The sequence below is a fragment of the Catharus ustulatus genome, chromosome 2, assembly GCF_009819885.2.
Source record: "Catharus ustulatus isolate bCatUst1 chromosome 2, bCatUst1.pri.v2, whole genome shotgun sequence".
NCBI classification, from domain to species: Eukaryota; Metazoa; Chordata; class Aves; order Passeriformes; family Turdidae; genus Catharus; species Catharus ustulatus.
Genome location: NC_046222.1, coordinates 992,879 through 1,015,370, shown reverse-complemented (window position 1 = coordinate 1,015,370; position 22,492 = coordinate 992,879). Strand labels below are relative to the sequence as shown.

Sequence of the window (22,492 nt, the reverse complement as noted above, 5' to 3'; positions counted from 1 at the left end):
CGATTAAAAAAAGAGGGAAATGCTCAAAATCAGGCAAATGTCTCCTGAAAGTAATTTCATATGGCTCATGTGCAAGGGAAATGTGGAGTTTTCTTCCAAAACTGCCTGCATGTTTTGTGGAGGGCACACATTAATGCCAAGGATTTCACCTGAACTCTGCCTGGCCCCAGAGCAGCACCAAGGGACAAGGCTTAAAAATGAGGCTTTACAGAAATGCACAGTCACAAAACACCCTGAGTTTGAGGGGACCCACAACAATCCCTCCAGGGATGGGGACTCCACCCCTGCCCAGGGCAGCTGTGCCAGGGATGGACAGCCCTTTCCACGAAGGAATTTTCCTTAATATCCAACCAGAGCCTCCCCTGGCACAGCCTGAGGCTGTTCCCTCTCATCCTGTCCCTGTTCCCTGGGAGCAGAGCCCAACCTGGTCCCCACTTGCTGCTGTCCATGAGGAAAACCCTGCTGGTGGGGATGGGAGAAGGGAAAGATGAGCTGGCAAAGCAGCCTCAGAGCCAGGAGGAGTCGAGCAGGCGAACCTGTGCCTGCAAAGCCCTGGGGATGAGCAGACCATGACCAAAATGTAATTTATATGAAGGTGTTTTGAATTTCTTCCAGCTACTTCCAAGTCACCAATGCAGAACAGCTCCTGGCAGCTTCCACACAAAGGTGTCTGCCCAGAATATCTCTGGATTACAATTACAGGCCAGCATTTAACATTAATTACTGCAATAGCCCATGCTCAGGTGAGCTGTGCAATGTAATTATGGCACCCCTTGCTGTCCATAGCACCTTCCTCATTCTGCAGCCTGGAGAATTCCCATCCTGGCAAGATGTGGTTAACAAAACTGAAGGGTTTTGGGGTTTGTCTGTGGGGTTTTTAATAAGAGCACTCAAAACTGCCGCTGGCTGCTCCATCCAGGATGAGCAAGGACAGCCTGCAGCACTGGAGCATCAAGGATCTTGGTTCCTGCTTCACTTTCAGCCACAAAACCACCCTATGGATGTGGAGACTCCCAGTGGGGTTAATGGCAAAGCAATGGGAACAATGCAGCACCACTTCTGCTAACATCTCCTGTGAGTGTGCAGCACCATTTGTCTCAAAAGAGCTCTTTGAGTTGTCATTTTCATTGATCAATCTAATTATGATTGTCATGTGCCACTCAGCAAGGCTGAAATCCCATATAGGAAAAGGAATTTCAATGAACCTACAGCAAAATTCATTTCAAAGCCCCAAAATTTTTTCCTTCTTTTAAAGAGTAACAAGGGATTCAGGTGAAAAAAATACTTTGAAGGTTGTTGAACAACAAGAAAAAAATGCACAGAAATACCAAGAAGTCCCTGGTTTAATGATTTCACAGCAAGGCTGAATTCTGCCACTTTGTCCCACCTCGAGGACTAACAACCGAGTTTGATGTGAACCTCAGGGAAACCTGGTGGGTTTTCACTTTCAGATCAGTGGGATCCCAAAGAAAAAGGCACTGCAAGCCTCAATAAATATGCAAATAACCTCAAAAGGAGATTAAAGCCTTTGTCCTGTTTATGTAAGTGATGAGTTTGTGCACCGGTAACCAAAGGGATGTCGGCTTTCTCATTTTAACCATTCCTTGAAGGTCATTTCTGACCAGAAATGGGTTTTTTTGAAGACCTAAAAAGCTATTATATAATAAAGGCAGAGCTAAACATCAAGCCTGTGGCTGGTTGGGATCAGTTCACCTGTATCCCCCGTGTTCCATCAATAGGCACTGCCGAAGGAACCGGCTTCCTGGCTGGAATGTTAATCACTCCCCTCCGCTTCCAGGAACAAGAGCATTGCAGGGACAAAAAAAAGAGATTCCTTTCTCCTCCTCTCATTAACCAGTTTCACTTGCTCAGCACATTAATGCAGAGCTAAGGATGATTATCCAGGGGCTCACACGAGCTGAATAAATCTGCTTCCCGGACAGATGAGCCGAAGGCACTCGGGAATAACGAGGGCGATGCCGGAAGTATCATCCCAGTCCCACACAGCAAAGGACAAACCTGGGTGTGCTTGGGCTCGGGGCTTCACCTCATTCCTAAAAATAATCTTGCCCCCAGTATTGATTTTAAGCTGTGGGCAGGCCCTCTTCCCACCTGAGGGATCGAAATGACCTTGGTTTCACTGGAAAAATGTGTTGGGAATGACAGCAGGAAAGGAAAGGCTCGTGGTTAGTGGCTGGAATGTGTGCCATGCATGGAAATATCTGGGCACCTCCCTGTGGAGGCTCTTGATTTACACCAGGAGCGAGAGCAAACTGGAAGATGCCTCTAAAAATCTGGAATAATAAAATAAAAGACTCTAACATTGCCAAATCCTATGGAACCTGCACTGCTTGCCAGCAACATCAGAACTCCTGCCATCCATCAAATGTCCCTGTTCCAGAGAATGCCAAGTCCTCCCGCTTGGCAAGGTGGACAGAGAAATGCAGGGTGACATTCCCTGCCTTTTGAAGGTGACTGGCTTTGCCTTTACTTTGGAAAATTGCTCTGAAGGAATATGTCAGAAGCCTTAATGTCCACACTTCCTAAATATCCAGGATTCGGGCTCTTCCAGTAGGGAACGTTTGCTCCCGTTGCTCCTTTTGTTCACAGTCATACCCACTGCAGCCCTGCAGACTGACAGGAATTCCTGGTCCTTGCAGTGCCTCACTTTGTTCCTTAAGCACCTCTGAAGCAAAGATTTTGGGATAAACTTCCCAGGAGAGGTTTCTCCGAGGCCGGAACAGGGCCAGATGGGTTGGAGCTGCTGCCAGATGGACCTGCCGAGAAGCACCTGGACCACCTTGAGCGGGCAATTAGTCAAGGGAGCCCCAGGGATGATTTAACCATTGCTTAATGTGAGAGCTGGAAGGCAAACAAGGGGATGGATCGATGGCAGTTGAGTCTGTGCCCAGCAGGATTTGATCCCGGGCTTAACGCAAACGCCTCCGGAATTTCCCTTTGCTTGCACACCAGCTCTTTTACACCAGGCTGTGATCCTGAAGACTTTTTTTTCCACAGGAATACAGGCTCCTTTCCTCAAACAAGAACATACAGGGAGATTTAGACTACTTCCTATCTTCCTGCTGCAAGAAGAAAATTTCCCTCTGGAAAAACAGAAGTGAAAATGCTGCCCCGTGTTCTGAGCTTCTGCAGGAAGCCCTGGGAGAGCTGACCCCAAATCCAGCTAAAACCAAGGATGGGAAACAACTCCTCAAGCTGGAAATTTGATGTAGTGTAATTTTGTTAAAATACCAAAATAGGTAGGCTGAGGAAACCAAGCCTGCTTTTTGGGGTGTGTCATCACAGACAGAAAATCTCCTGGCTGTGTAAAAATTTTGCACAGGTGTTTCTGTTCCTATGTCTTTGTTTAGTCCTAAAGGCACTGGAGGAGGCTCTGCATTGAGGAGAAGTTACAAAATCCTGGAATGGTTTGGATTGGAAGGGACCTTCTACTAGGTCAGGTTGCTTTGAGCTGTGTCCAGCATGGCCTTGAACATTCCAGGGATGGACAGACACAGTTTCTCTGGGCACTTCCCATAGGAAAATCTGAAAATTTCCCCCTTCCTTCCAAAATCACATAACCTCCTGAATTTTCTGCTATGTGCAAGTGGAAGGAAACTCCATTTTTCCATGCCTGGAGATTTCTCATTGCACTTCCCTATAGCTGCTGGTCCCAAAGTTGGAGAAAGAACAGATCATGGTGGATTTTATAACCAACATTGTCTCATAAAATTAATTCACTAGTCACAGACATGCAAATAAAAACCAAACAATAATGCTCTTAATAACATGATCAGCCCTGAATTAGGCAGGCAGATGGATGAGATGATTGTTGGAGATCCCTTCCAACAGTAATGGTCTATTCTGTTCTGTTCTATTCTATTCCTTGCAGTCATAAATAATGTAAAAAGAACAAAAAACCAAGGAATAAAACCCACTCCACCCCAAAAACGTAGGCAGTGATATCAATACCTGACATATATTATATTAGTTATAACTTTTATTACCAATTAACAGCCATTAGAATAAAATAGTGATTGGGGAAAGCTAAGTGGCCTCTTAACCACACATGGAAAGGGCAAAAGAATTATTCTGGGAACAGCATGTGGCCAGAATTCTGTGGGAACACTTAAATACAGCCACACACCTCACAATCAACATCAACATAAAATCAGGGTAATTATGCCATGTCCTCTACAAGTAGCAGTTAAAAAAATAAAAAAGGATTTATAGATTATTATTTCAATTCAGTGCTCCAGCCTCAGCATCAGGATTTATCTTTGCTGCATCTCTTAGGATGCTGAGCAACATCCTGATAAAAATCTTACCACTGCTGTTAGTGCTACAGAAATCCACCCTATTTCATACCCTCCCTTGTATCTGCAGAGTGCAACTGAGCCATCAACCTTCCCAGGAAATCCTGCTGCCAAAATAACCTTACAATCCTAGAGATGAGGGCTGTGTTATGCAGAAATCATGTTTTATTTGGATTCTGCATGGAAAATGCAAACTGAGACACACCAGAGAGCAAAAGGACTCTGATGAGCATTGAGATTCTGCAAGCAAGAGGCATTAAAAACTCTTCTGATTGCTCTTATCAGCTGTAAAAAGATTCAGAGTCACCTGAACAGCAACAAGATTTCATTTTCCCAGAGAGAGAAAGATTTTAGACCATTTAAAAAGAGATTTTTAGCATCAGTGATAAGCTGCTGAGCCTCTCTAGAGGTTTAAAATTATTGATAGAAATATTATCTGTATGAGAGGCTGTGGCTGCCCCAACCCTGAAGTGTCCAAGGCCAGGTTGGAAGGGGCTTGGTGGGATAGTGGAAGGTGGAGTGGAGCTCAAAGTTCAGCTGGTATTAATGACACAACAATTTAAGATGTCTGAGAAACTACAGAACTACTCTAACAGTTATTAGATGTGGAAAAAATTTTCCTAGTTCAGTGAAAACCCTCACTCAGGGTGTGATGGATACAAATAAAAAGCCTACATAGTCTCAGCCATCTTCCAGAAAGACTTGGGGAAAAAAAAAATAAAAGCTCATGGAGAAAGGAGGATCAAAAGTGGTTTTTTTCCCTTTTTACTTGAGGTGGTTTGTAAAATATTATTAATTTGTAATATATTAATTATAAGCCAGGAAATGTTCAGCTGACTGAGCAAACTGTAGTAACAGTAAAACTTCTTGGTAAATTGATAGACAGAAAAGTTAATTTCTTGTGGATTTTTTTTTCCCAAAACAACCCAGCAACTAAAAATTACCACTTTATGTGTCCTGTTCAAGCTCCTCTATAGTTTTTCATTTTCCCTTGTAGATTTTTTCCCCCAGTGACCCGTGCAGAATGTGAAGTTTTCAGACAGAATTTAATGCAAAAACCAGGGTCATATGCAATGAATACAGTAAAAAACAGGCTCATAGGCAAAGAACACAAGAGCTCAGGCACTACAGGAAATGTAAATGTTAAAAATCACACAGGAGAAGATAATAAAAATAAAAAAGAAGTGCCCACAATACAACAAAAGCAGCAGCAAAGGCACTGCACCGAGCATCCCTCAAGGCTGATGGAGGGATGGGCTGACCTCAGAGGCCTCTGCCTTTCCTGACTTCCAGACTTCTGTGGGGCTCATTAAAGGCTCCAAGCACAAAGCATCAAACACTTCAAGGAAAAGTTGGTCTCCATGGGAATAGAGGACAAACTAAAAATAACCATAAGCCAGCGTTTTAACAATTTTGCAGGAGATTGTCATGGCAATGAAGAGAGTTGTAACCTGTTGTCATGATAACCAAAGTTTGAAATTAATGGGAAAGCATTCCACTTCATCTTTATTCATCATGGATCCTGCATCTTCCATGGGAGAATTCCACAGTAGTGCCTCCAAGGAACCAGAGAGTTTGGGAGAAGTGAGGGAGGGATAAAGGACTGTGAGGATTAAAAGAAAAATTCAAAACTCCACAGCCAAAGTGAAGCACCGACAGGAAGGAAAGAACCCCAGGGATGAAAATCCTTGGACAGATGAAGGATATTGGGTAGGAATTCTTGGCTGTGAGGGTGGGCAGGCCCTGGCACAGGTGCCCAGAGCAGCTGTGGCTGCCCCTGGATCCCTGGTAGTGTTCAAGGCCAGGCTGGACAGGGCTTGGAGCACCTGGGACAGTGGGTGGTGTCTCTGCCCATTGCAGGGGGTGGCACTGGATGGCTTTAAGGTCCCTTCCAACCCAAACCATTCTGGGATTTTGTGACTCAAGTCCCATCTTGGCAATCTCAAATCAGAGTTTACAGCACATTAAATATCACAGAATGCCTAATTTTTCAAGACACCCCAAAGTAGGGGAAGATAATCTGGATTCCCAGCCCAGAAGAGGCCAGAGGATGCTCCAGGGGCTGCTCTGAAGCCAGGCTGGCAGAGCTGGGGGTGTTGGGTCTAAGTGACCAACCTGCTGCTTGTACATTAAATAAGACCCTCAATTTCATTAATGGGCTCAGAGCAAACCATGCCTTATTTCATGACAACTTAATTGTTATTTTTGTGTAAAATTGCTCTGCTCACCCTGAAATTACTATGATAGTCCATTATGCTACTGTTTCCTTAACTGTTTTAAGGGGAGAGAAAAATTATTCTGGCAACAGAGTGCCTGCCCAGAACATACTTCTCTTCACCTTCAACACATCACAGAATGGTCTTCACCTTAACAGAGTTCCTAATTTGAAATAAAAAGAACTAGAGGCAAACAGAAGTTCAGATGCTGAAACACATTCATCTTTGTGAATGAAACTCTTCATTGTTCAGCTGTAAAAATCAAGGTTTTCCCCTGTGTGATTTCATTTACAGCCACCATGTGCTTTGCATCTCCTGGGAGTGCCACAGAATCAACCTCTCCTCCCTGGAGATGGATGCTCTTTGCTGCCAAACATGAGGTCTCTAATGATGAGGCACAGAAATGTCATTTTGAAGTGTAGATAGATGGCAACAAATCAAGCATAAAGTGGAGTTTCCTTTGGTTACTCACTGAAGTGAATTTTGTAACTATGAGCTCCAAAGTTCCACCTTTTACTACTCCAGGGTTTCTTCCTTCCACTTCTCCTCCCAAACCCTCCCCTTTATTTCTCCCAGCCTTCTGAGAGCTCATCTTTTCAGCCCAACTTCTTCTTCATTCCACTTGTTCCTGAAAATGATATTGTTGATGAAGCGAAACGACTCAGACCTGCTCCCCGGAAGGGCTGCTGGGCTCACAGATCTCTGCAAGGAGAAGCTGGGGAATGACTTTGGAAAGGAGGTCACACACTGCTGTTGCTCCTGGGAATACTGAAATCCTGGCTTTCTTTCCTCAGGTCACTGCTAAGACACCACCTCAGAACAGGTAAGACAAAGCTCCTCCTCCCAGAGGAGACCCTGGAGCTGCTCCCAGGGCTGGAGCCAGGCTGGGAGAGCTGGGGGTGCTCACCTGGAGAAGAGAAGCCTCCAGGGACATCTCAGAGCCTTTCCAGAGCCTAAAGGGGCTGCAGGAGAGCTGGAGAGGGACTGGGGGCAAGGAATAGCTTCCCACAGCCAGAGGGCAGGGTTAGATGGGATATTGGGAAGGAATTCCTCCTGTGAGGATCTGGCACAGGGTGCCCAGAGAAGCTGTGGCTGCCCCTGGATCCCTGGGAGTGTCCAAGGCCAGGTTGGATGGGGCTTGGAGCACCCTGGGATAGTGGAAAGTGTCCCTGCCCAGGGCAGAGGGTGGAACCTTTAAGGTCCCTTCCAACCCAAACATGGAATTCCATGATCTTCCCTATGTACCACCAGTTCACCACCAGGAGCCCAAGCCTTGCCCCCTGCCACAAAAGCTGATTATTTCCCAGACGAAGGTAGCAGCCCATTCTGGGAATTCAAAGGGCTTTACATGACAGGCTGTTGACAAACACATTCCTGTAAAAAGACCTGGAGATGGCAATTCCTGTGAGGAAAGGAGCACCTCCCACCATCAGCAGAAACCCAGGGGTCAGGCTGGGGAAGGAGCAGTGGGAGCCAGGGGAGGAGAAGGGAGAAAAAGGCTGCAACACTAAAGAGTCTTTCAGGACTCATTTATTCGAGCAGTGCCAAGGCAGCTCACTGCTGCAATATTTTCTTCCTGCACTCAGAGCCAGGGCTTTGGGATCTAATAAATCATCGCTGGCCGCAGAGACATTAAAATTCTAGCCCAGTACTGCATCAGATGAAACGAGGCCGAGTGCCAGCAAGCGCAGGGAGAGGGAAGGGCAGCCACACACACTTTAAAATAAGTATATGAATGCATTTGCATATAAGCAACACCTGATTTTGGCTTCACACCAGGCTAAGTCTAATGAAACAGAACAGCAAAATGGGTCTGCGACTGGATGATCTTTAAGGTCCCTCCTCAACCCAAACCATTCTGGGATTCTGTGATTTAATAAATTCAACTGCTCCATTTCAGGAAAGCTGATCCCCATTAAATTAAGAAATAAGATATTAGGTATAAAGCACAGTAGGAAAACAGACCCAGTAATTAACAGTTCTGGTACAAAGCAGGGAATTATTTCTGAAGCTTTATGAAAGTCTTTTCCAAGCCTGGGCCAGCTCACGTTTCTGTCTGTACAAACCTCTGTGCTGGATCACATTGACTGCGCCCAGTGTGAGAAATAATTGTGCACCAGGAGGGAAGAAAAACTCAATATTTAATCTCAAAACATTTTTGCAGAAGTCAAGCCACTAAATTTTAATTTATTACCTTCAGCCTGGAAAAACATAACAAGGATCTGACCATTTATTTGCTGTGCAAGATGAAAAAAAAAAAGGTGTGGGGGGAAGGAAAGGCAGCAAATATTAAGGGTTTTCAACGGATCACGAGGCAGCCTTGGAGCTCATTTGCAATCATTTAATTGAAGCACCTGGGGATTTAAGAGGTATTGAATGTGTGGGGTGCAAACATGCACAGGAAAAAAAACAAGCCAGCATATGAATTTGAACAGCAAGTGGCAGAAATAAATATGCAGGGAAAGGCCTTTCTTTTAGACTGGGTGAGATTTTAACTGTGGATGAGAGATTCCCTGAAATGTGGGGTTTCAGGGCCAGGAGATGTTTCCATCCTGGTTTATAAACCCCCATCTCCAACTTGCAGAATGACAAGGTCACAGCTCCGTAGAGCCTGTGGCACAGATTCCCAAATTCCCTGTCCCTGCAGGGATTTCAAAGCCCTGTGGATGTGGCACTTGGGGACATGGGGCAGTGGTGGCTTTGGCAGTGCTGGGGAACAGCTGGACTTGGATCCTATTAAAGCTCTTTTCCAGCTGCAGTGATTCTGTGATGCTGAAATGGCCAGTGTGATTTTGACATCCTACAGAGGCTCATTACTCAGGAGCAGAGCAAGAGGAACTTAGGAAAAGACATGGAAGTGAAAGGAAATGCAGAAAAATAAGTTTTAAATGGAAAACAATTGACATTGGCTAAAAAGAAAAAGAAAAGGAGATGGCTCAGAAGCACTAGAAATTAATAAACCACCCAAACCCAGTTTCATTCTCTGATATACACACACTAAGAAAGAAAACAAAAAACCCCTTCAGTTGCCAATTTCAATGCTGAATGTGTACTTAAAAGCCAAAAGAACTGGTCAGAATTCGTCTATAGGCAATTTAAGACAGAAATTTGGAAGGGCTCATGCTTAAAGATGAAGTTTCTCTTTTCCTGAACTGTGTGAAAAACTTCAGAAGATGTGCCTGTACTCAATAAAAGCAATTGAGACACAAGAAAATTCTCCGTTCACCTTTTATTTTCTTCAAATGGAGCACTTTTCTCTTCAAAACCTGTTTCCAAGGCCATGGGGTTTTTTTTTTCCCACCTATGCTTTTCTGCTTCTCTGCCTCACGATTTTTCCCCAGCCCTCTTCAAGCATGGCCATTTAATCTTTTTGTTTCTTTTCCACCACGAGGAAAACCAAAATCAATATTGCAGCCAAGAAATGAGGCAGAAATAAACCAGTTGCATGGACTCACTCGAGCCTGGAGGAGGAGAAAGCCCACAATGAGGTCATTTGGGAAAACAGAACACAGGTTCTGAGTTTTGTTTGCTTTTAAGATCTGAGAGTATTCTGTTTCTTCACAACACAGGGGGACTCAAAAGGCTGTAAAGCCTTCTCCAAACAGTTTCAAAACAAGGGGTGAGGGATGTTTCCCAAAGTTCCTATGAGCTCCTTGGAAGGCTGGCATTAGCTGGACCAATCTCCAAACAAGCTGAATGGATGTAATGAATTATTTCAGAGCCACTGAGTCATTAGGGATGGAAAAGCCCTCCAAGACCATCGAGTTCCCCAGTACTGCCAAGGCCACCCCTGCCCCATGTCCCCAAGTGCCACATCCACATGGCTTTGGAACAATTCCAGGGATGGAATCATACCATTGCCCTGAGCAACCTCTGCCACTCACAAACGTCCCTAATCTGACCCAAACCCCTCTGCTTCCTTCTTCCAAACAAAAAACTACTCCTCCCTCCTTCCCTTAGGGGTTTTATGCTTTTTACAAGCTCAAGAAAGTCCCTGAGGTAATTCTTTAGGAAGAGGATGATTTATCCATCGTTGATCTCAGTGCTGAAACTCAGCAGCTTCCAGCACTGAGGAATTCAGCAGGTTGTTTGGAAGTATTCCCGTACGAAAATCACACATTTAAACATAAAAACAATGAGAGCCTACACAAGTCACAGCTCATTCTTCTCCCAGTCAAGTAGGATTTTCCTGTCTGCTCTATACACACCAATTAATAAACATGAAGAAACGCCAGAGGAAAAATATTCACTGTATCCACTTCATACATTTTTAATCACCCTGAAATCAATTCAACACCCTGAACACGGTTTAGAATTCCTGTTTTACAGACCTGCTAAGCGATGGATCGCCTAATTAAATCCAGGAGTGGCACTTCCCAATCAATGGAAGGGGGTGACATGCATGCACATCTTAGAGCAGAAGGAGAAGGAAGGAGAGAGCACCTCAACCCTGCCATTTGCCTGTGTTCCTCTGTGCTTCCCCTGAAAATCCTGAGGAGTGCCAAAAAGAAAGAGATAAAAATATAAAATGCATCCCTTTTCACAGAGTAGTTGTGAAAGAACTTGGTGTGTCTGGCCAAAGAGCTGATCAAAGGCCCAGCATTTCCAGAGAAGAATACAGCCAAATTCTAATTGTAAGTTAATAAGGAAGGCTGAAATCACGCCTAGAATTATCTTTGTCCCACAGAGAGTATGCAAAGGAGGATTAAAAGCTGACAGTAGAAATCCTGTCAGAACATCCTTCCGTCTTCTACAACATCGAAGGCCACCGGCTCTCAACACAACAATAAATTAAAGGAACAGTCAGGAGTAAATGAGGTCACTCCTCACATGTGCAGTTGTGTCTGAGGTTCAACAATGAATACAAATGACAGGGATTAGGACAGGGACACACATGAGAATCCTTCACCTCCTGTCCTGCCAACAAAACCAGTGGCTGGAGGGCACAGATTCCCTCTGTTCATCATTATGTCCAAACAAATGGTGTGGTTTCACCTTGGGCAAGGAAAAAAAAAAAATGACAAAACTTGGAAATTTTCAACTTGGGATTGCTGCAAACAGCCCAACTCAGGGATGTGTCTTGCTCTTCAGGGGCATGAAGGGGTCCTGGGCAGGGAAAGCCTCTTTGCTCTGGAACCAGGCTCGGAGCGACGTGCCACAAACCCCTCCGAGATCTCCCAGCCGGCTCCGCACCTCCGGGCTCTCGGATTTTATTACCATTTATTATTTAGGAATAACTCTGCTGAACACAGAGCCAGCCTAGCAGAGGTTCATGAATCACAGCATCTTATCAGCATATTAATCAGCTTGGGAGAGGGAGAACGGTGGGAGCTATCACAAACACTTCAGAGCTTCACGCTTGAAGTCAAACAAGCTCCAGGAGAGACTGATTCTTCACCCCTGATTCCACACCAATGGCTTAATCTATTTACTGCAGCACTGGTGCCTTCCTGCAGTGGGGGCAAGGAAATGGGAAGGAATGCCAAAGGAGAGCCAGGTGCTCCAGCAGCTCCCATCCAGGACAGGTAAAGTGAATTCCACCGAGAACAAAAAAGCAAATTGGAGGCCTTAAATACATTTTAAAATTAGCCCCAATTAAAACAACAGTTTACATGAAGATCCAACTTAATTACAGTCTGGTTTAATTGAATAGTAAACAACGCTGGAGCACTGCTGCTGATGTTCCAAAATCCATGGAATTAGCGGAGTGGAAGCTGTCACCAGCCGGGCACGAGGAGCCAGGGCTTGGAGCACAAAGCTGGCATTGGGCAGATGCAGCTCTGTCTAAAGCCAGAATATTCTCCCTGTGTCACCTTCCCTCAGCTCAGCAGCCGCTCATCCAGCAGCAGCAAACACTGCCAGCAGAAGTTATTCTCCTCCTCTTCCAGTTTCCAATGAAAAACGGGAAGGAGGATGCAATTCAACAGATCTGGGAGTTCTAAGGACCCCAGAAATGAGACACATGGAAAAGTCACCAGTGCTTAATAAATCCCTTAGTTCAAACAAAGGGATTGTTTTCATAAACATTTCTCCTATGACTTTAATAATTCTGATTTTATCTCACCCTGTAACTGCATTTTAAAACTTCCTTTTAAAAACTTAATTTTTATTTCCCATAAAAATCCAGCTAATCCACACCACACTTGAAAAATTATTTAGGAAATAACTGTCCTTCACACTTCCATTAAGGAAGATCAAAATGGAAAAATCAAGAGTCTGAATAAATGGATGGTTCATCAAGTACTTGAGTATGTGCCAAGGATTTCCCATTCTCCCTAACTCAAGGATTTCCTATTTTCCCTAACAGCCAATCTGGCAGAAAAAACTGGATTATTTATCTTGCAATGGACCTCTCTCCCTACTCTGCCAGAAAACAACACAGAAGTCAGAATGAGAAGAAAATCAGATTAAAACTCATTATTTCAGCCTAAAGCTATCATATAAATAAAAATAATAAACAAAATATTAAGTAGTACAAAGCATTCACATTTAGCACGAAAAATCCTGCACAAAAGCATAGAGTTCAACCTGCCAGTATCCTGATTACTATCCCTGCTTTCTTTCTGCCTCTATCCCACCTGAGCTTTATTCCACAGCTCTTTTCATAGCTGCTCAGACCATCCTCAGGAGTTGCCTGCCTTTTCTGTACAGAGGATAAAACTGAAATTTTCTCCTCCTCACTCGCTACAGAACTTCGGGTCTTCCATTACATATTCAAACAAATTCAGATTTAAAAGAATTTGTAATACTATTTGCCCAGAGGAAAAAGAAAAAACAAACAAAAAGCTCCTCTGTTAAATGATTTTTGACTTCTAGTTTGGGACTTCACTGTAAGAGTTCAGCCCACTGACTCCTTACCTTCCACCTGGGCAATGGAACAATCCAGCAGGAATATTCCTGCTGTGCTGTCCTACATTTGTTTCTTTGTTTTACCACTCACATAACCAAGGACCTTGTTTTAATTTTTACAGTCTGATCTGCCTCCAACTTTTTCCTCCAAGATTACCCTGCACATCCACCCCTGATTTCTGTGCATTTACCACAAATTCTGGAAGACAAATGCCTGAGGGATGACTTGGGATGAAGCCAGTCTCTGGGGGCCACCTCCTCCTGATCCCTGCATGGATCAGAGCTGGCACAAGTTGGTCAAGCCAAATTTTACACAGTTAAGGGCAAAGCAGGAACCTCACAGAGATCAACAAGCAGGTTATTTTAGAAGACAGCATCCCATTAATGTTGGCACTTGACTAATTCCAAATGGAGTCCTGCAGAATTCATGTGTTCAAGCCCAGGTTGGATGGGGCTTGGAACAGCCTGCTCTATGGAAGGAGTCTCCACCCATTGCAGAGGGTGGAATCAGATGAGCTTTAAGGTTCCTTCCCACTCAAACCATTCTGGAATTCCATTAATTCCTTCATCTAAAGCAGAATTCCCTCTCTAAAATTCTTCTAGAAAGGTCAAGGTCCAAATGCTGACCAATCTGCCCCTCAATATTTAAATGAAATTATCTTTTCAAGTGCCAGAAAGCAGCTTCTAAGACACCCAGGACTGTATGAAAGCAGATACAGAAATGAACATTGAATGGACATTAAGGTAGAGCTTTAAGCACACGCCAAAAAAAAAATCAATGTAAAGTGGGAGAGAAGTAGCCTCTTGTGCTGGAAAGCCACACAATTCCTGTTATTTCCAGAGTAGGAAAATAACTGTGCACTTATGAGCTCGTTCTGTCACCCAAGCGCTGCTGGAGTCCACAGTGCTCTCACAATGGGGAGATTTTTGAAGAGACTTTTTCACAGAGATTGTTGTGTTTTTTTTCAAGCCTCTCGTGCTTTGACTGTGAGACCAAAGTTCCCCCAAGCTACAGTATCTCCAACAAAGCAGCTGCATAAATTGGAATGGGAAAAAGAAAGGATGAATAAAAATGAGGCAAAACGCCTTTGAGGAACTCTCTGCTCTGCAGAGTCTCAGACAGGGCTCCTCACTGATCCACCAGCTGGAAAAGCTGCCAAACTCAACCAGAATATTCCATGCACAAAGTACCTGAGAGTATTTGATGTCCATTCCCATTTGCTGGTAACCACTCTGCTCCACAAAAGCACATTCCCAAATAATTCCATACATTAGGTGAGTCAACACATCCAACTGGCAATGCAAATAGAAAGCAGGAAATCCTAACACAACGTGACACCCAATAGCTGATTACATTCCCCACAATGGTATAAAAAGGATTTAAGGGGGTTACAACATCAGAGCAAGTCAAGATGAGTATAATCCACAGGGAAAAACCAGATACACCAGAACTGTGACTCTCTTTTTCCAAAGCACCATTTCTCTCCCAGCTGAATTCCTTCCGTATCACTTTGGTTCTCACTAGTTACAAAATTCTTGTAAGCCTCTTTCAAAGGCCAGCCTTTTTCAAGTATTAAGGATGACATTTTTAGACAACTCAGTTCTAAAGAGGGTTTCAAACAAACATCAGACTTGCTCTTCCACATAAGATTAACTCAACCAAAGCACAACTCAAAATTTTTTAAAAAGCAGTCAATAATGTAGCTGAAGTCACCACCTATCACAATAACTGGATGTTCTCCAAACAAGGGGCTCTTGGCTGTGGGATTCTCATTTCCACAGCTGGATTATTCCAGCACGTGCAGCAGTGGTTCAGTGCAGCTCCAGAGGGGAACCCTCCTGCTGACTGTCCCAGCACCTGCTTGCATGGTTGTTAATCTAAAGAAAATCCCTTTGGATCCTTTTCCTCAGGATTTCCTCTCTGCACGAATTCAGCTCCAGCTCTTCTCACCACCCTCGCTGCGCTGGCTTTGCTGAAGGGCTTTTCCTGCCAGTCACGTTCCCATCCAGCTCCCCGAGGGGAAATCTTTCCCCCTCATTAAGGGATTAACCACCACCACACACAGACATGCAGAAGCCACAAGCCCTGTCCTACCTGTGTAGGCCATGTTCTTCGGGTTTCCGTAGGGAGCCCCAGGTTGGACGGGGCTGTAAACAGGATTCATGGTGGAAGACCGGGAACTCTGAGGACAAAAGAAAAGCAGAGTTGAGACGGTTGCCTTACGTTGGCTCTGCTGTCTGTGCAGAGTCCTGATAGCATCACCCTGTTAGAATTCCAGACACAGACAGCTGTGAAGGAAGGGATTTACAACCAGACATTACAACCAGATAGCATATTTAATAATTCAAGTTTTGGATCTCTCCGTTAATTCCCACAACTTCTCCAGCGCTGCGTATTCCGCCTACAAATGTACCCGGAGCAGATTCATCTTCCACATCCCTGCTCCAGGGGGGCTCAGCACTCATGACCCCACTTCCAGCTCGTGATGAACAAAGAGGAGGAGCCACAAAGCCAGGGAAAGGAATTCTCCCCCTTGGAAGAGTGAGCAGTTCTTGGGTGATGAAACCAACCCTGCCCAAGACCCGACCTTTCCGAAAGCAGCAGATAAAAGAACATTTGCCGCTGGCGAGACAGAGCAGGGCAAGTCTTGGTGAGCTTGCAGCGTGAGCTGACTGTGAAAACCTGCAGGCCAAGGCTGGGATGCTGTGTGAGGCTGGGCAGGGCCAGCCCTTCATCCCACCAGTGTCCCACAGGGAGGCTCTGTCACAGAGCTTGGTGAGCGAGGAGATTCCGACAGCCCTCCCGCTCCTCCCTCCCATGAAGGAGATGAAGCCGGGTCAGCTTCTTGTGGGTTTCATTAAAAGGAAAGCAAGTAACTTGGGAATTTGTGTCTCCTAACTGTCAGTTAAGCAACTGGCTCAGTTAATTATCTTAATGAAGCACATTCTCAATTCTGATTAATGGGAAAATCAGTCATTAAGCTTTATTAGGCGACGCATTTGTCTCCACAGCTATCTAGTGGTAATTTCACACCAGAACCAAACCCATCTTGCTTCAAAATCTGGGGGTTTTGTTAAAACGCGTTATTTTACAGTTCATAAATAACACCATTCTCTCAGAACAAGTCCCTCATGATGGGGACACAATTTGTTAGATCATTAACTCCTTGTGCTTTACCTCCAGAGAGTAAACAAGTCAAACGTTAAATGTTAGCACCGATTGACTTGACAACAATTAGTGCTTAATTAATTAGCTGTCCCTCCACCCCCAAGTTAGCACTGAAGGAGCCATTCTCAAAGCAAAGGAAATCAGGGTTAGAAGCAAGTGGGAAGAGACTGGAGACTCAGAATTCCATCAGTGGCTTCATTAACACACAGCAGAGCATTAAGAAGATCTTTAAGAAAACCAATGTAAGACCAGGCTGTCCAGAGAAGCTGTGGCTGCCCCTGGATCCCTGGAAGTGTCCAAGGCCAGCTTGGATGGGGCTTAGAACAACCTGGGATAGTGGATGGTGTCCCTACCATGGCTGGGATGGGATTTAAGGTCCCTCCCAACCCAAATCATTATGTGATTTCACGAAATAAAATTTGTGAGGATAACTCTTCACCTTTCCATTGTTCCTCCCCAAAAACCTCCCAGTGACAGCTGGACCTGCTCCCAGACAGGGCTGGAATCACAATTGCTTTTCTAAAGTGCCTTTTCAATGCCAGCATCATTTCATTTGTACTCTTGTGTGTGTAAAGAGTACAAAAAATCATAATTTGGAGGACTGCATATGTGTGGCTTCCATTAGGTGTTGTGCCGAATGGTAAAAGCAAAACACTCTTATTGAGAAGGATGAAAGAAAACGCTTTTTATCCCAGATAAAAAGGTTGTGATCGTGGTGGGGGCTTGAGAGCTTGTGAGGAAGAGGTTTGAGCTTCCTCCCTGCTTTGTATGCAGGGTGGGATTTCCAGACAGCAGGAAAGAGCCCCTGCAAACGGCATTTGGGAGGGATGATTTTCTCTCCCATTCTGCAAGACAATGCCATCCGAAAATACATTTGAAATTCATTGCAGGCACCATGTTGTGGCATTGAAACAGCTACACTGAAATGGGAATAAAACAGGATTAGCAAAATTAAACCTCCTGCACTGCCAGAACCTGCAGAGTTCGCTTGTGGCCGTGAATACCCAACAAAAAGACTACTAAAAATTAATTATAAACAGACAAACACCAGTGCTGCTCTATTGCAGGAGCTTCCAGTGCTTCCTAATCCCTGAGACAGCGACGCTCAGTTGCTCAGAGAGACTTCAGCAAGGAGTAACTCCAGCAGGAATGCCATGGGAATAAGCTGCTAGCAAACAGTCTTGGGATACTTGGTGGCTGTAACCTGGTTACGTGTTCATGTGTTTTGACCTGAGGCCGTGGAAAGGCTTCCAAAATGGAATGATAGAACTGGGATCACGAGTGTGTAGTTTGAACAGAAGTGTGCAATATCTCATGGTGGAAAACTTAGAATTTAAGGGTTTATAATACAGTAGTAGGTATAAGGCAAGATGGAGGTTTTAGGGCAGAGGTTTTGTCTTTGTTCTTCACCTCCTTCATGGCTCTAGGTGATACTTTTGTAACTGGATAGAAAAATCCGCATTGCAGGTCACAAGTAGTTAGTTACTGGGTTAAAAGGAAAAACAATTTAGGTGTCCCTTCTTAACTGGACAGTTTGGCCTTAAAAGGCCTTGTGGAGAGTGAGATACAGCTCCATTTTCAGCTTGTTAGCTGGAAGTGCTGTAGAACTCACTATGATGTAGATAAGAATTAATAAACACCTGATTCCAAACAAGAAATACTCGAGCATTTAATCCCAGCTCTGGCAGAAAAAAAGAAGATAAAATGCAATACATGTCCCCCACCCCTGGGAATCAGGAATCACCACATCTCCAAACTCCTACAGACACAGGACACCAGGAACATCCCATCCCACCGTATTCCTCCACCACTGGTTTACTTTGTGCCTTTGGAAGCACCCAGATCCCCCATCTCCATAGGGGGGTTTGCAATCCCCATCATTATGGCTGGAAAAGGCCATCAAGTCCAACCTCTGACCCAATATAAAATGCAAAATAATAAAGCAGGCATGGAAAATCCAGGAAGTTAACAAAGTTATTGTCATTGTCTTTTCAGAACAAAGGAATAGAATCTTTCCTAACAGAGAAATAAATACAGTTTGCAGGGTTTTTAAAACAGTGACGTGGACAGGCGAGTCTTTCAGGCTCCCCAAAAATTAAATAGTAGGTCTGAATTAGAAAAGAACAGAGTAAACAATGAGAATGGGCACTGTTCTGAACAACAGACATTTTTCCATTTTCTTTCAGGTCATTTCTTGTGGCAAGGTGATTTTCCCTTTAAACTCCCATTGCCTTGTTTTTGTGGCACTGGGATGCAGTGCCTTTTGAGAGACCCATTCCCTACACGCTGGAGAGAAGGTGGTATTTTCTCTATGTGCCAAAAGTAATTTATTTCACATCAGGTGGCACAGAACCAACATGAGAGAGTATGAACAAAGAAAAGAGATACTTTTCTTCCTTGACCTGCACATCACCTCTTTAAATGAATTTTATACAAATTGCATGCTAATAAGATTCAGCCAAAGTCTCCTTGAACATGAAAAGGCCTCCTGACCTTACACTCCATGCAAATTCCACTAATTTTCTGACAATTTTTCACTTAAGTCGTTTGAAGCTTGACCCTCACTTGGGATCTGCCAAACAATAATTAAATTACCTTCCAATTCATCTGTTAAAGGTTAATTTAGGCAAGTTACAAGGGTATATCCCACCTTTCCCCAAAAAAGTCTGGGACAGTGGGCACAAGCTGGGAGACTTGTTTCCACAATGAGCAGCTTCTTCTTTAATTTATTCTTTTTTTTAGCAACACCTTAAGAATTAATTGAATAGCTCTCATATGAAACAAAATATTGAACCTGTTATAGAAATGTAACATGGTTTTATATCATCAGGTTGACACATGGAAACCCAGAGTGGTTTGGGTGGGAAAGACCTTAAAGATCATCCAGCTCCAAGCCCTGCCATGGGCAGGCACAGCTCCCACCAGCCCAGGTTGCCTTCTCCTCTCCAGGTGAACACCCCCAGCTCCCCCAGCTGATGCCAACCTCCCCAGTGGGAGGAAAGAACTAAATAAACCTCATGGAAATGCCTTGGAGCAAGGGATTTCACTACAGCACTTGGCCTTGCTGATCTCAAAAACCAGCAACGCGAGAACAAAGCTGATCCCGAAAATCCGCGGTCCTACAGCATCTTCCATCAGATCCATCTCCAAACCATGACAGCAGCACTCAGATCTTCAGTGAGGAGATAAAAGAGTGTCCTGGGAGACAAAACCCCAGGGAGCCACATTCTCATCACCTACTGTTTCCTCTGACACGAAGAACTAAATAAATCCAAACACTTCCAATCGAGAGAAGGCTGACATCTCTAACAGCAACAAGCCCTTTTGTCTTCACTGTATGAAAAATGAAATGGATAATTTATCAGCACAAAGCAGCTCTTGACTTTGGAATTTGCTGACCTCAGACTGCCCAAAAAATAAATGCTGAGGCAGGAAAAATCTTGACCTTTCATTTGCTGAAGTTTATGATCTGCTTAAAAGCCAGAGGATCAAAAAATGGTAATTCACTTATTAATTCAATTTAATACTATAGACTGCATATTGAAATATTGTAAGGGAAAGCCCTGTGCTCCCTGAGAAGGACTAGGAAGATGGGATCACTTGTTGCACAGGTGAACATGAACATGGGTGGCAAAATATCTGCACATTGTGTTTGCCTATTTGAATTAGGCAGAGCTTACACAAACACCACTCTGAGACTAAATAAATTAGAAATGATTGAATCATTGACTCACAGACTGGTTTAGACAGGGAGGACCTTAAAACTCATCCAGTTCCAACCCCCTGCCATGGGCAGGGACCCCTTCCACCAGACCAGGTTATTCCAAGCCCTGTTCAACCTGGCCTTGATCCAGTTCCCCCACAAGAAATTTCAGGATGAGAAAAACCAAAAGATTCTGGCACAGCTGGGGTTATATTAAGTTGTTTCCAGAGAAGAAAATGTCTTAATGCAGATGAATTCCTTGCTGCAAATTCCCAGCTTTTTATCTGCAAGTGTGATGGGTTTCACCAGCAGGTAACCAATAAATACATGTATTTTTTAAAAGATCTAACATATCTGCCCCAGTGAGTCCCTAACCATTCTCAGCAGCTCTCAAACAACTTCTTGATATATTCCTATTAATTTCTCTAACTTGAGGCCTTGCTGACTTTCCCTTTGGAGATGAACCCTGCTGTACTCTTGTACTTGGTGCTCTCCGACTGAGCCACGGCCTCCTCCAGCTGATTATCTCCAATCTTTTGTCTTCCCTATCCTACTTCATTATGTTCTGCTGAAAAGGCTTCCTGGAACACACAGCTTGATGACACTTCTCTCTGCTCCTTCCTTTGCACCAGCTCTGCCTTGGGAGATTTGGGTTGGCCACCAGGAAAAGCCAGGATTATAAACATCTATCCCACAACCTCACCCAGGCACTACAAAAAACAAAACAAAATATTCTTAAGTTATCTTTCTTTTCTGAGATTTCTCCAGCTGCTTTAGACCTTTCTCCCAGCAAACACTGCTCCTTCTCCTGAGAGAAGCTGCAGTGCAGGAGTCAGACAGAACAACCAGACACAAAAGTAATATCCATAAAAAGACAATTTCTGACACTAATAAATATAATCTTTCCCCCTTCCAAGCTCTTTAAAAATCTGAAATAATTGACCACCTCTTTGGCTTTGTTTTGCAGCTGCAAAGAAGATGCAGGAAAGCAATGGGTTCAAGGGTGAGCTCACTGGAAGCATTGGAATAGGTGGAATAACTATCCCTGGAAGTGTTCAGGGTTCACAGTTGGACTCAATGTTCTCAGAGGACTTTTCCAACCCAAATGATTCCATGATTTTAAGGTAAACCAGACCGTACTGGCAGGACCAAGATTCAGGTGCATTATCCATTTTCCATCACATTATCCTCAAAGACAAGCTTTATCTTATGTTTTGCTCCAAAATTTCTAACCACTACACTAATTACCCTCCCTCCATTTTTATAATTACTCAGCCCAAAATGGGAGAATCCCTTTGCAGCCGTATCCTGAAGACTGAACACACCACTCCTTCCCATGGATTGCAGCAGGATGAACATTTAAATTTGTCTGGGAGTTGATCACACCACACAAAGCTGGCACATCAGCAATACAGTATTCCTGGAATTAAAATCAAATTTTGGTCAAATCCACTGTGCTGCAGGTTTTGGCTGTAATTTGTCACTTCCAGCCACGGTTGTTCCTTGTTGTTCTCCAACAGTTTTCACACAGGTTCTGTATTCTGCTCACTTCTGAGATTTCTGCTGTGGTAAAGACAAATGGAGAGGATCAATCCTCCCTAAGAGTCCCTTCTTCCTTAAATATTTTGGAATCTTTGCTCAGAAACAAAGCAGTACCAGGGAAGATGAAGGAGGGCTCAGGCTAAATCTGTCAGCAGGAAGGGAGCTTTGGCAAGAAGTTTGTTTATCATCGTCTTTTTGTAATTTCGTGTTGGCAAGAGGCTCTGTGTTAACAAGCCCAGGAGCCTGAAAGTCTTCCCCATCCATAGGACAGGCAGACAGTGGCGTGGCATTCCCTCACTCCACTTGGAAACCAAGCTACATGGAAGGAGAAAAACAGACTCCAGATTTATGTTAGGCTTGGTGTGCCCCACCAAAACCCAGAAAATATATGGGGCAACTTGGTAGCCCTTGAAAAACAAGCAGAAGAAGTTGCTGACTTTTCAGGGGAAAGCTGCCAAGTGATGAACAAACAGAACTCAAATTAAGAAATTAAGAAATTCCCAACAATCATAGGCAGAGCTCAGACTTTTTCCTAAGGAAATATGGGACAGCTCAGGCTTAAAAAAAAAACAAACACCAGGGATGCACAGCAAGGGTAGTGGTGTTGCAAGTATTATTACGAGTCTTCAAAATAAAGATTGTTCAAAGTGAAAATATGAAATTAAATAGTTGGTTGAAATGTCAGAGACTCAATTCA

The 22,492-nt window shown here is 44.0% G+C and overlaps 1 protein-coding gene across 1 annotated transcript in view; it reads right to left on the bottom strand.

Annotated features, from left to right (window-relative positions):
- The window catches only part of FAM168A (family with sequence similarity 168 member A), a 116,865-nt gene that overhangs the window by 41,115 nt on the left and 53,258 nt on the right, over positions 1 to 22,492 (bottom strand). Inside the window, exon 4 of the mRNA XM_033052592.2 lies at positions 15,477 to 15,564. Coding sequence (XP_032908483.1) covers positions 15,477 to 15,546 — 70 coding nt within the window. The 5' untranslated portion in view covers positions 15,547 to 15,564. The remainder of the gene's footprint in view (positions 1 to 15,476; positions 15,565 to 22,492) is intronic.